The sequence below is a fragment of the Meriones unguiculatus genome, chromosome 3 (genome assembly GCF_030254825.1).
Source record: "Meriones unguiculatus strain TT.TT164.6M chromosome 3, Bangor_MerUng_6.1, whole genome shotgun sequence".
Taxonomy (NCBI): domain Eukaryota; kingdom Metazoa; phylum Chordata; class Mammalia; order Rodentia; family Muridae; genus Meriones; species Meriones unguiculatus.
In genome coordinates this window covers 122317739-122330993 of record NC_083351.1, presented here as the reverse complement: position 1 = coordinate 122330993, position 13255 = coordinate 122317739, and the positions used below count along the sequence as shown (strand labels likewise).

At 42.0% G+C, this 13255-nt stretch overlaps 1 protein-coding gene across 1 annotated transcript in view; it reads left to right on the top strand.

The window, feature by feature from the left end:
* Adamts12 (ADAM metallopeptidase with thrombospondin type 1 motif 12) overlaps positions 1-13255 on the top strand; it is a 286260-nt gene that overhangs the window by 182137 nt on the left and 90868 nt on the right. Inside the window, exon 14 of the mRNA XM_021649372.2 lies at positions 6623-6743. Coding sequence (XP_021505047.1) covers positions 6623-6743 — 121 coding nt within the window. The remainder of the gene's footprint in view (positions 1-6622; positions 6744-13255) is intronic.

The window sequence follows — 13255 nt, the reverse complement described above, 5'->3', positions numbered from 1 at the left end:
AAGGGGTTAACCATCTGGTGCATTAGGGACATATTCTCCCTGAATAATAATCAGGATAGGTTTGCTTTACAATTCTTCAGGCTCAAGATTGATAGAAGAGGAAATTCCAGTGGTTCTGACTGTTTTTCGGGAACACTGCCCACTGGGGTGAATTTCCATTCCCCAATGATGGCATCAGAGAAAGGCCACGATGTAGTCACTATGTACCATTCACATGTGCTCACTATGCTAGTGGCAGCATAGCCACCTCTGAGTCCACTGATGGCAAAAAGGCCATACAGCCGTGGACCTGCTGCCAATGCGCATGCTTCAGATTCAAACGTTTTTCATTCTCTTTGGAGACCTGTCCACCTTTTTTTGCTTTATATGCAGCAGGGAAGCCTGACCTGCTGTTAGGAATTCCATTCAGGTTTCAGCTCACAGGAGAAGCAAGTTGGGGGAGGGGGGTGTTATTGTTGGCCTCCTCTTCTTGTGATAAACACCATGACTGAACACAACTTGGGGAAAAAGGGTTTCTTTAAGCTTTACAGGTCATAGTTTATCATCAAAGGAAGCCAGGGTGGGAACATTGGGCAGAAGCTGGCTTGCCCCCTGATGCTCATACTTATCCCACATGCTTCTCGACCTCAGTACCACCTGTGCCCTCCTACATCGATTATCAATCAAGAAAATGCCCACAGGTCAGTCTGGTGGGTAGGTTCCCCAAACTGAGACTCCCTCAGATAACACTGGGCTTTGTCAACTGGTCATCTGAAGCTAACAAAGAGAATAAAGTTTCCTCAAGAATCTAGTTAATGTGCCGTGACATGACATAATATACTAGGAAAATATGCAGGTCTCTTGTCTCCAACTCTTGCCCCCTTGTTTTATGAAAGCTGATACCGCTAGAGAGGCATGACCGCCCACTCAAGTAGAAAAACATGGGCTTGAGGGATTTGTGTTTAATTTTTGGCTTGACTTACTTTATTATTCACAGTAAAAGTATTCCTCTGCTGGTAAAGATGAAAGAAAACACTGTAAGATCAACATGTCTCAGAACATGTTTCCCTGGCTCACTCCAAATCAGTGAAAGAATGAAGGTCACTGGGAATATGATTTATAAAGGTCAGCTTATTAGAGAATGTGCAAGGTTGGCCTAAGCATATCACTTGTGTGAGGTTTGGCATTTTATTTCTTGCCACTGAAAACAACTGTCTCAAGCATTCTTCTTTCCGTTCTGACTTGAATAAATAATATTTGATTTTCTGAATATCTCTTAGTGATTTTGTTCCCCAGCTAAGTCAAGTAGCTAACAGTCTCTGCACCTATAAGACAATTGGAGGTGGTTAACCTGGGGATTTGATGTCAGTGAGTTTTTACAAGGCTTAGCTGGCTGAGGATATAAAGCCTCAAACCGTTCTTCTTTCTGGTAGATTTGAAGTCGATTTAGAATTAGAACGAAAACTATATGTGAGGAAAAAAATGTTCTATGTAGCCCCAATTCTTATGCCCCACATGAAAGAAAGTTAAGGAATATGAAATACTTACCCTCACATTGTCACGAAAGAAAGCCCAAAGCAGAGGAGCTAATTTGAACACACGTTTATAAATTTTCAACCTTAATGTCATGATTTTGGGGGTTTGATGCTAAAGAAACCCCTAAGTTTTATCATAAACCCTTTGCATCCTTGGGATTTTAGAACAAGAAAGATTTGACCATGTTAACAAAATAAATGAGTATCAAAGGAAAGATGAGTTAGAAGGACCACTGTGCAGAACACAGAATGGACTGGACCTAAAGTGCAGGAACAAATTTGGGTTTAGTCAAAAGGAGGAACAGCTTGTTCTTCTAACGCTGGAGGGAGGGTCGAAGGATAGGTGTGACCACTAAGGGTGAGGCACCCTGGGGAAGGGGTTGTGGTGGTGGTGGTGGTGGTGATGGCTCTGAAGAGCCTGATGATTATTCCCAAGATTAAAGATTCCATCCATCCTTAGTCTGGTATCCTCTCAGCAACAGGCTGGAGTCCTCCAATGGTTTCTGGTTTACCTGCTAAGCTGAGTCAAGAACCAGAAAAGTAACTCTAGTGAAAAATGTAAAAGAACTGAGCAGCTACATCATGCTGGGGAATGTCACTACAGAATGACTGTAAAGGAACCTATCTACATAGACATGCTTCAAAACGAAATTTGCATTTGAGTGTTTTGAACTGTGTTCAGTTCTAATGCTAACCAAGGGGAACTTGAAGCTTCAATAATTGTGTGCTCCATTCCTTCTTTTTAATTTATTTTTTATTAATTACAATTTATTCACTTTGTATCCCAGCTGTAGCCACCTCCCTCATCCCCTCCCAATTCCACTCTCCCTCTTCCTTCTCCTCCCATGCCCTCCCCAAGTCCACTGATAGGGGAGGTCCTCCTCCCCTTCCCTCTGACCCCAGCCTATCAGTTCTCATCAGGACTGGCTGGAAAGGCTGTTCCCCTGGATCAAAGAACCAGTCACTGAGTTCATGTCAGAGACAGCCTCCGTTCCCCTTTCTAGGGAACCCACTTGGACACTTAGCTGCCATGGGCTACATCTGTGCAGGGATTCTAGATTATCTCCATGCATGGTCCTTGGTTGGAGTATCAGTCTCAGAAAAGACCCCTGGGCCCAGAATTTTTGGTTCTGTTGCTCTCCTTGTGGAGCTCCTGTCACCTTCTGGTCTTTCTATCTCCCCCTTCTTTCATAAGATTCCCTGCACTCTGCCCAAAGTTTGGTTATGCATCTGCTTTGATACCCTTCTGGGTAGAGTCTTTCAGAGGCCCTCTGTGGTAGGCTCCTGTCCTGTTTCCTGTTTTCTCCCTCTTCTGATGTCCAACTCATTTGCCTTTCTAAATGAGGATTGATCATCTTACCCAGGATTCTCCTTCTTGCTTAGCTTCTTTAGGTGTACAGATTGCTCCATTCCCTTCTAAACAAATGCAACTACTTTCTGCCTCCATGGGTTCTATAGTCAAGGATTCAATGAATCTTAGAACAAAAATTTTGGGGAAAAATGTCTGCAATAAACACATATAGATTTTTTTCTTGTTATTGTTCCCTTGAAAGTATAGTATAACAACCAATTGTGGCATTTGCATTGTATTGGGTATTTTTCTTTTATTTAAAATAGATTCTTTTCTCATACAATATATCCCGATTATCATTTTCCCTCCCTCTTCTGCTTCCAGCTTTTTTGCACCTCCTCTTTCTTCTAGATGCACTTCCTTTCTGTCTCTAATTAGAAAAGAGATAGCAACCAAACATAAAAAAATAAAATATAGTAATATGAAGCAAAAACTATCATATCAAAGTTGGACAAGACAACCCAACAGGGGAAAAGAGTACCAAGGAAAGGCACAAGAGTCAAAGATCCACTTGTCCTCACTGCCAGACGTCCCATTAAAAACACTGAGCTAATAGTTATATGTGCAGAGGACCTGGTGCTGACCCTTGTAGGATCTGTGCTTGCTTCTTCAGTCTCTGTGAGCTCATATGGACCTTGCTTAGTTGGTTTGTAGAGCCTTTTTCTCCTGGTCTGTCATCCCTTCTGGCTCTAACAATCTTCCCACCTTCTCTTCCTTGGGATTCCCTGAACTCTGAGGGATTTGATGAAGACCTCCAATTTAGGCTTTTGCTCCACATAATGTCTGGGTGTGGGTCTCTGCACATCTTCACATCTGCTTCTGAAGAAGCCTGTCTGTTGATGATGGGATGAGCAACTGAACCAGCAGTACAGTAAAATCTCATTAGGAGTCATTTTACTGATGTTTTTTGCAGACCAGTAGTGTTTGGTTTTACCCTAGGTCTTTTGGCTATCTAATCTCTAGTTCTTGGTTACCCAAGCAGTGTCAGGTATGTATTCCTTACCTCAAAGTGGGGTTCGTGTCCTCCTTTCTCTTTTGGTAAACCACAGCGTACCTTCCTGCACCAAAGTTACTAGAATGTAGGAGTGAAGGATCCATAGAGGCACCTGCTCAAGTCTGGGTGTTGTCCTTGGCGATGGGGCCCCCCTGTAGGTTTCCAGAGAGCAAGCTGTTTTCTTAGCAACAGCCTGAGTTGATTGGGAATTTCCATGTGACTTCCTTGGCCAATAACTTAATTGAATGCAATCCAGTTCCTTGATAGGAAGCCTTGCCTGGTGACAAGAGATGGCCAGTTGAGGCTCAATATTCCTTCTTACTAGGATTCCTCAATTGCATCACTTTCATACACTCCAGGAAGTTTCCACTGCACTGGGTTTTCACCCCACCCCACAGGTGCCCTCTCCCATTCCAGCCCTCTCTCTGTGCACTCTCTCCTTCCACCACATCTACCCAAGCAGGCCTAATCCACTTGCTCCCCATCCCACCTACTCAGCCCATAAAGTCTATTCTGTTTCCCCCCTCAGAAAGATAGCTGCTTCCCTCTTAGACCCCTTCTCTTTACCTAAGCTCTGTGGGTCTATGGTTATCATTTACTTAATAACTAATATCCCCCTATAAGTGATATTTATCTTTCCATACCGTATTTATGTTTCTGGGTCTGGGTTACCTCACTCAGAATGATTTTTTTTTAGTTACTTCCACTTGCCTACAAATTCCTTTTCTTTAAAAAAAAATATTTATTTATTTATTTATTACAGTTTATTTACTTTATATCCCAACTGTAGCCCCCTCCCAAACCCTCCCTCATCTCTTCCCATGCCCCTCTCCAAGTCCACTGATAGGGGAGGTCCTCCTCCCCTTCCCTCTGACCCTAGACTCTCAGATCTCATCAGGACTGTCTGCATTGTCTCCCTCTGTGGCCTGGTAAGGATGCTCCCCACTCAGGGGTGACTTTGTTTTCTGGTCCAATTTATTTGGTATTCTGTATGTTTCTTGTACTTTTATAGGAATCTCTTTAAGTTAGGAAAAAATTCTTCTATGATTTTGTCGAAAACATTTTCTGGACATTTGAGCTAGGATTATTCTCCTTTCTCTATTCTTATTATTCTTAGGTTTGATATTTTCAGAGTGTCCTAGATTTTCTGCAAGTTTTTAGATTTAACATTTTCTTTGACCAATGTACCCATTTCTTCTAGTGTATCCTCAATGCTTGAGATTATTTTGTTGTCGAAGCTGTCCTCTGTAGTTCCTGCTCAAATCCCTAAATTTCCCATTTCCAGAATTCCCTCAGTTTGCGCTTTCTTTATTGATCCTATATCCAATGTCAGGTCCTGAAGAGTTGTATTTATTTCTTTACACTGTCTGTGTATTCCTGGATTAAAAGGGGGCTTATTAATTTCTTCTTTAATGACCTCTACTGTATCCATAAAGGCTGTTTTAAGGTTTAGGGTTGGTCAGAATAGTCAGGGCCTGCTGTTTTAGGATAGCCGGGTTCTAGCAGAGACTTGTTACTTTGGCTGTTAATTGTGTTTTTGTGCTGGTGTCCAGGCATCTGGGCTGGGAATGGTTTTAGGTCTAGGTGCTGATTTCCATATCTGTCTTTTGATGGGTAGTTGTTTTGTTCCTTGGTTTCGATTTTCTCTTTGGATTTTCAAGAATGTGATGGCTGTGTCACCTGTTTCCCTTGCCTACTCACTTCTTGTGTTCTCAGGGAACATTGCTAGTGTTGGAGATGGCGACACTGGGATGAGTTGGGGAAAGGAAAGCTGAAGGTGGTCTTTGAGGTGAGAGAAAAAAGAAAGAAAGACCACAAAAGGTTTCCAGCTACAGAGCTGGAGATGAGACTGGGGGGTTGCAACTCAGGAGCAGTAGGAGAGGTGTGAGCTAGCCTCCAGCCTGTTTGTTGCCCTGGGAGGAGCAGCCCTGGGATTACCAGGGAGTTGGGTCTGGGACAAAGCAACACGTGGGAGAGTGAGGTTGGAAAAGGATGGTTTGTGAGATTCATAGGAGGTGTGGGCAGAGGTGAGGGAAGACTTCACTGGTGTCCTGTTACAACCCAGGGCTTAGGGCCTAGACTGGGAAATTGGGGCTCAGGAGAGAGACAGAGATACAGAGAGAGAGAGAGAGAGAGAGGTCTGCAGCAGCCTAACCTGGCTTTCTGGCAGGCAGTCATGGCCTGTGGCTAGCAGAACATGACTGCTACAGTGTGGGCTTGGATACAGCAACAAGTAGGGGGAAGGAGGTTAGGAGGGAGTAGTCTGTGAGATCTACAGGAGATGCGGGCAGGTGTGACGGAAGGTTGCAGCTTGTATTCTGTTGCAGCCCTAGGCATGAGAGTGAGTGATTGAGTCTTGAGGAACAGAGAGATTTCTCTGAGGGTCATCCAGCAGCCTACCTGGTTTTCTGGCAGATTTGGTCTCGGTATTGGGCATTATAATTAGCCTAAAGATGATTTAAAGAATATAAGGTGTGCACAGGTCATATGCAAACATTATGCCCTTTGTATAAGGCATATGAGCATCTAAAAATGTTGATAGTCCTGAGGCCAACCCCCCACTCCTCCCCCGTGGCTGTGTAGGGATGATTTTATTTCTTTTGCCAATAGTAATGGGACATTTATTCCTGTGCCTGCCACCAAGAAAAAGAAACAAGCCCCTAGGCACATGAATAATAAAGTAGGAAAGGAGAGGTTATAGGTAAAGGCAGGTATGATGTCTCCTACCTATGCCATTCATCCCAACCTTTTGTTCCCCCACAGAGGGTTGGCTGTGACTATGAGATTGATTCCAATGCTACAGAGGATCGCTGTGGTGTGTGCCTTGGAGACGGCTCTGCCTGCCAGACTGTGAAGAAGCTGTTTAAACAGAAGGAAGGATCCGGTGAGAGAAAAACCCAGATAACTTAAGTATCAAGGGACTTTGAAAAGCCAAAGGGCTAGAGATATGGCTCAGTGGTTAAGAATACTGTTTTCTCTTCCAGAGGTCCTGAGTTCAATTCCCATAAACCGTATGATGGCTCAAAACCATCTCTATTGAGATCTGATGCCCTTTTCTTGCATGCAGGTGTACATGCAGCTATAACACACATATACATAAAATAAAAAAATCTTATGGGGCTGGAGAGATGGTTCAGTGGTTAAGAGCACTGTCTGCTCTTCCAAAGGACCTGCATTCAATTCCCAGTCACCCATATGGCAGCTCACAACTCTCTATAATGCTAATTCCAAGGGATCTGACGCCTTCAAATTAATGCACATAAAATAAAATTAAATAAATTATTAGAAAAAAGAAAAGCCAAAGGGAGGGAGGGAAGAAGGGAGAGAAGGAGATTTTGGTTTTGTTTTTTAATAGGATATAGTTCTCACTACAAAGGAAACAGCTCCCTTTAGCATTTATACGAACAACTGCTGGTTACTAGGGAAATACAGGAAGTGTCACCCTGGCCTGAAAGGCTGGTGGCTACTCCAGGGAAGAGAGAACAGTGTGATTCCTAGAAGGCCATGCTCCTTGAGAATATGCAGCTTAAGAGGAACAGGATAAAGACAATGACGTCGGAATAAACCAAGAGCCAGGGAGAGATGGAGTCATACACTGGGTTGGGGGTTCTGTATATGAGGACAGAGAAGCCAGCAACATGTGGGAAGGCAGAAGTACTGGCGTGTATTGTCAAGGTCAAAGGAGAGGCAAGAAGGAGATGCTTCACATCCCCAGCCTGTGCATCCAACATAATGGATCGATGAATCTGAGGGCATGCCTCTACCTAACATGCCTGCCTTTGCCCATTCTTTACCATTCCTTTCCTATATTTAGACCTTTCAAGAGTTCTTTGTACAGCCTTATGAGCTACCAGGGAGCTGAGGAGGTGTGGTAAGACCCTATGATCATTTCACATCAGTTATGACCATGCAGGTTTACATTCATCAACAGTAGTTCTCATGGTGCCTTCATACCAGCCATGATCTTTAGCTGGTAAAGTCTTAAGATGACGACAACTCGGGATATTTTAATTGAGCCTCCCCAGAAAGACTGTGAAACAAGAGTTCTGATATAAATAATTGTTTAGGGGATAGGAGGCCCTGGGAAACAGCAGCGAATGGAAAGAAGCCAAGAAGGGTCAGGTCATCAAGCTGGTGCTCAGACCCAGAACTCTACATTTGCATTTTCCCGTGTGGAGAAGGAAGAGATGGGATGGTGATGAGCCGTTTCTGCTGATCAAGGTGTGGCGGCGGAAGTTCATTCTCCTGGTTCTGTAGAAGGATGGGTGCTGGGAACAGGCAGTCTGGCCTACAGGACTGAAGTAGATCCTGGATAAGAAGTATCGCCGGCTTCCTAGAGGCCATATCAGAACCAGAAATGATGGCCACCTTCAGATATAAAGGGGTACTAGTTTCTGGGTCCTACTAAGGCAGTGTCTCTCTCCTAGACATGTTTAGTGCTCAGGAAGTCCCTAAGTGTAATTCCATGAGTACTGAGTGTTTTCTTCAACTGATTACATTACTCACTGCCTCCATAGAATACACAGCAGATAGTCTAAATTTATCTAAGTTCTATCCTTGTCTTTTCAATTTGACTGATTAATGTCAAATCGTAAAAGTCTTGCCCTGCCCTTTAAGTATTACCGTTCACAGACTGCATTTCTCATTTCACTGATAGCTTTATTCTGGATGGAACATATCTTTCTAATTACTTTCTGGGGGTGAAGATGATTATCCAGTATGTGTTAAATTTATGATAAGCATCATGTGGTGGCTATCTCTTTAATCTAAACAAAGGCATTTTGTCGATATTTTCTTTTATTTAGATGTGGTCACATTAACCTAAATTATAAAATGTCAAACTAAAATCATGTTTTGTTTTCTAACCTCTGGTCCATTTCTCCATAGAGATTGTAATTTTGGTCTCTGCTATGCTGTACTTCTTACATGATGACCCAAGCTGTCGTTTCTACATTTTCTCTATTTGACCTTCTAATGTCTTAGGGAATTGCACTTTATTTCTGCTGTTGGTTTATTTTCTTGTTTGTTTTTCTTCTTTTCTAGTGTCTTGGAATAAGAAAAGAAGATTATAAATAGCTTGGCCTGCACTTCTAGTCACATTCTACCACTAAGCATTTAACAGCTGAGACTTGTATTATAAGTTCTCTTTCTTCTATTTGCTGCTTGAAATACTTGAGTGGTCTTTGGCACCCATGGATTGGTGTTAGCGTTACACTGCCCATGACTGCAGGATTCTCATAGACCTCTGATCTTGCCCCTCTTAGTGCATAGGGGAGTGGATGGAGTTTCACTCTGAACTGCAACATGCACTAAGAAGGTCTGTGTCCACAGACCACAGGATGCTTACCAGATCCCATCTTTGCGTCCTGATTAATGAACTTTGACACAAGAAGGGGGGCACTGCCTACCACTTTTCCATCATGCAAATGAGGGACAGGCATGCTGCAAAAGAATAATAAAATATATTTACATTGAATTGGTGTGATGGACTTGTGTGAAGTGCAAAAATATATAGGGAGATTGTTTATTATCTACTTCCCTGTATTTATTCTTCAGCTGTTCTGCCACGTCTCACCTATATTTTATTCTTTTAACTCAAGGTAGTTATTAACTAGGAATAGAATTGTCTTTTTGGTATTTGTCTCTACCTCACTCAACTCCAGACAACTACAGTCTCTATCTGGAGTATGTATTCGGTAAGTGCTCATAGAAATTTAGGTAAAATGAGTTTTCCTTAAAATGAATTCCAAACTCTTTTGCTAATAAAGGACAGCAGTTCATTGGCTCTTCTAAGTTAGTTTTTTTTCCCCCCTTACCCTTTTGCTTTGGTGTCTTAAAAGAAAACTACTCTTTTGGGGATTGGCCACTTCTATGTGCTTTGCTCACGGCTCTTCTTAGAAGAGTTATTTTAAAAAGAGTTTCAATTAAAATGTCTGTGATAGTCAGACCCAACCCTTCTTCCTCCTCCACTTCTTTCTCACTGTAGGAGCAGTCACTGCTACTACCATCAGTTACGGGGGCATGAAGTGTTGGTCAAATTCTTTTGTCATTTGTTTAAGTACACCTAAGAAGGAGAAGGGATCATGCAGAATTAAAATAGGTTAGGAGGCAAGAAATGAGGGGTCCCCAGCTTCCGAAATCCCTACTGACCTTGACTGACATTTTTCTCTGTAGTCCTAATATTCTGTGGGCGTGTTATGTCTGTAGATATCTTTGTACTGAAGTTGCACAGTGTCCATGAAAAAGTTTCCAGACCTGTTGCCTCCTTGAGACACTCCAACTAAATTCCTGTCTTTCTCTGTAGAAGGGAATCTTATTCAACAGACTTGATGCTGTGTACTGAATGATACCATCTTGATTTCTACTTCACGCCAGACTTGGGCTACATTGGCTACCCCTTCTTATAAAGCCTCGTAGTAGCTTCATTTTCCATTGTTCATGAAAAGAAAAGAAAAAGAAAATCATTAGCATTGAGAGGCAGACAATAATTACTGTGATAAGAAGTGTCTGCAATTAGAAGAACTTAGGGCAAAGTAGCAGATACTAAAGTTGCCTGACTTGTTTATTCATTTACTCAATACCCAATTGAAACAATTGGGCATCTGCTGAAGGAAAATGAGTATAATAGTGACTCTCTCTGCTGTCATCTCTGTTTTATATCAGGGAGGAAAACAGGGTACGGATGCTGCTCTGACTTTTAACCTGTATTTGAAAATTAAACAAATTTTCTGCTTCAAAAGGAAGTTGATGGACCATTATGCTAATTTTTCTCCCAAAGGTGTCCCAGGCTTATTATTCAGATACTAATATTCACCATAAAATTTTACAGCCTATTTTAAAAAAAAAAGATTTAATTTAATTTAATTTGTGTGTGTCTGTGTGTGTGTAAGGATGAGTGTCATGACCTCGGAGGCTTAAAGAGGGCTTCAGGAAACCAAACTCAGGCATTCTTGAGAGGCAATATGCACTCCTAACTGCTGAACCAGCTCTCCATCTCACCTTGTGGCCCATTTTCTTTCTTCCTTTCCTCCTTTTCTTCTTTTTTGAGGCCGGGGTTCTCTGTGTAGCATTGGCTGTCCTGGACTTTCTTTGTAGACCAGGCTGGCTTCGAGCTTACAGAGATACACCTGCCTCTGGCTCCCCAAGTGCTGGGCTCATAGGTGTCTACCACTGCACCCAGCTGTGGCCCATTTTCATTGATGTAAACCCTCTGTAATGCAGTTTTCTCATCCTTGGTTTGTTTCTACTGCTTGGGTTCCTAGACATGCCTTATCTACTTTGTCTTTAAACTCAGCTCCTCTTTTCTGACACTGTTTAACATCTTGGAGTTCTTAAAATTACCATTCTGGACTGCTTCTCTCTCCTTCTTTGGCTTCTCTACACTTCTCTTCCAGGTTACAACCAATATTATTAAGTTCTGGCCTTGCTCCTACTGGCCTTCTGTGTCTTGTTGCTGGCAATGAGAGGCCACATCTGTGAGCACCCTTAACTCAGTGCCTACAAGATCAGCCTTGACTCCTATCTCCTTTATTTAATCATAACCAGTATATTCTTGCATCTTAATTTTTTTTTATCTAGAGCAGTTATAATAAAATAAATCTTTAATCACAAACACAAATACTCTCACATACAATACACAAGTTTAGTATATTTGTTGCATATAATAACATTATTAGAACTCTGTGCACAATATTTTAAAAAAAGCTTAGTTTTTTCTGATTACTACACCGCACTTATAATTTCATTTACATAAATGGCATGAAAAATAAAAATAATTTCGGCAGTTTCGATAACAGAAAAGGGACAAAGGAAGTCCCTGTTCTATAGTATAAACTCTCGATGCCAACATCTACACATTTAGGATGGGTGATTCCTGGAATATGATAATAGCATCTTCCTGGAATGATGTTGTGTACCTGGCAGACCAGATCCTACCAGACCCCGTCAGACTCTACCAGACTCCCCACCAGATCCCACCTACTAGCATTCATGCATTTATTTCTCACAAAAATGTCTCACTAGTCTCTGTCACCCATCTTATTGGTTGGAAGTGAAATGGACATTAGAGATTGACACCCATAGGTTGTGCTATTGCTGCCTTCCCAATTCCACAACAATGCATATTCTGAAGATCTGAATGAATGGAACCCTCCTAGGACATCCATTGAACAGGCAGAAGGAGGAAGGATGCAGCAATTTAGGAATAAGTAACATGGCTAATTAGGGGTGGGGACAAAAGAGATACTTTTGGGAAGAAATGATATTACTTTGAGGCTGAAAATTACTCACATGGTACACCACAAAGTTCACTGTGTTTGCTGCTGACTTGGGAGAACAGGGAGAGCTGTGTGGCTTTGGAGAGGTACATATTGCCAAGAGATCAACATCTTGGTAAGTCTAATTCTCTGACAACATATAAAGTTGCTTTCTACAAATTACCTCAGTGCTACCAACCATAACATTAATATAAATTAATTAAAGTAATAAGGGGCTGGACAAGGAACTGCAAGTAGCTAAGAGAATCACATACACACACACATTCCAGAGAGGACTTGAGGAAGAAGGTAGTACACAGCGGTAATGTGACTGTCTTAGAACCAAAGTACGCTTGGAGACTGGCTATAGGAGGCTGGATAGTCATCCTGTCTTATTATTTCCCCCCAGGAAGTCTTAGGTTGGTTTGGAAGGGAGAGGGGGAGGGTAGTTAGACACTCTAGAGTTTTCATATTGAAATGCTTCCATGACTAAGACTCTAATCCTTTACCCCAAAAGTAAGTACAAAGTCACTATTCATTTTTGAGCCTTCTCCTGCCTTTCCTTCCTACTGACTTCTAGTTCAGTAGTTGTGATGTCTTACCATGTATCCTGAGAATGTCACACTTTTGAAATAATTAAGGCTAAATCTGAGGCAGAGCAACTCAGCCTTTCAAAAGATCTTTTAGGAACAGTGATTTTAATGTAGCTCTTCCTCATCCTGTGACTCATGTTGAACACAGAGCTGTATCTACATGCCACAGCTCTCAAGTGAGACACCGGAAGATGGATCTAAAAATTCATGCTTCCTCAGGAACTTACTCACATGTATTGTGAGCATCGGGCCTCTAATGAATGTTGTTTTGGTTGCTACTAGCAGACACCATCAATCTTATGTAGAATGATGGCTGAGAAGTCTCTAAGATCACTCTCCAGTTCCTGTGACTGTGCAGAAGAGATTCAAAGAAGTTAGACAGATGGACGAACTTCATAGACCTAGATCTGCTGTGCACTGTTTACATACTTAAAAAAAAAACAACTTTTATTTACATTTCTTATAACTCTTCCTCCCTATTCCACCCCAATCCCTTACAACAGCCAAGAGGAGAGAGAAAAAGCAGGTAGGATAGAAAAAGCATGAGT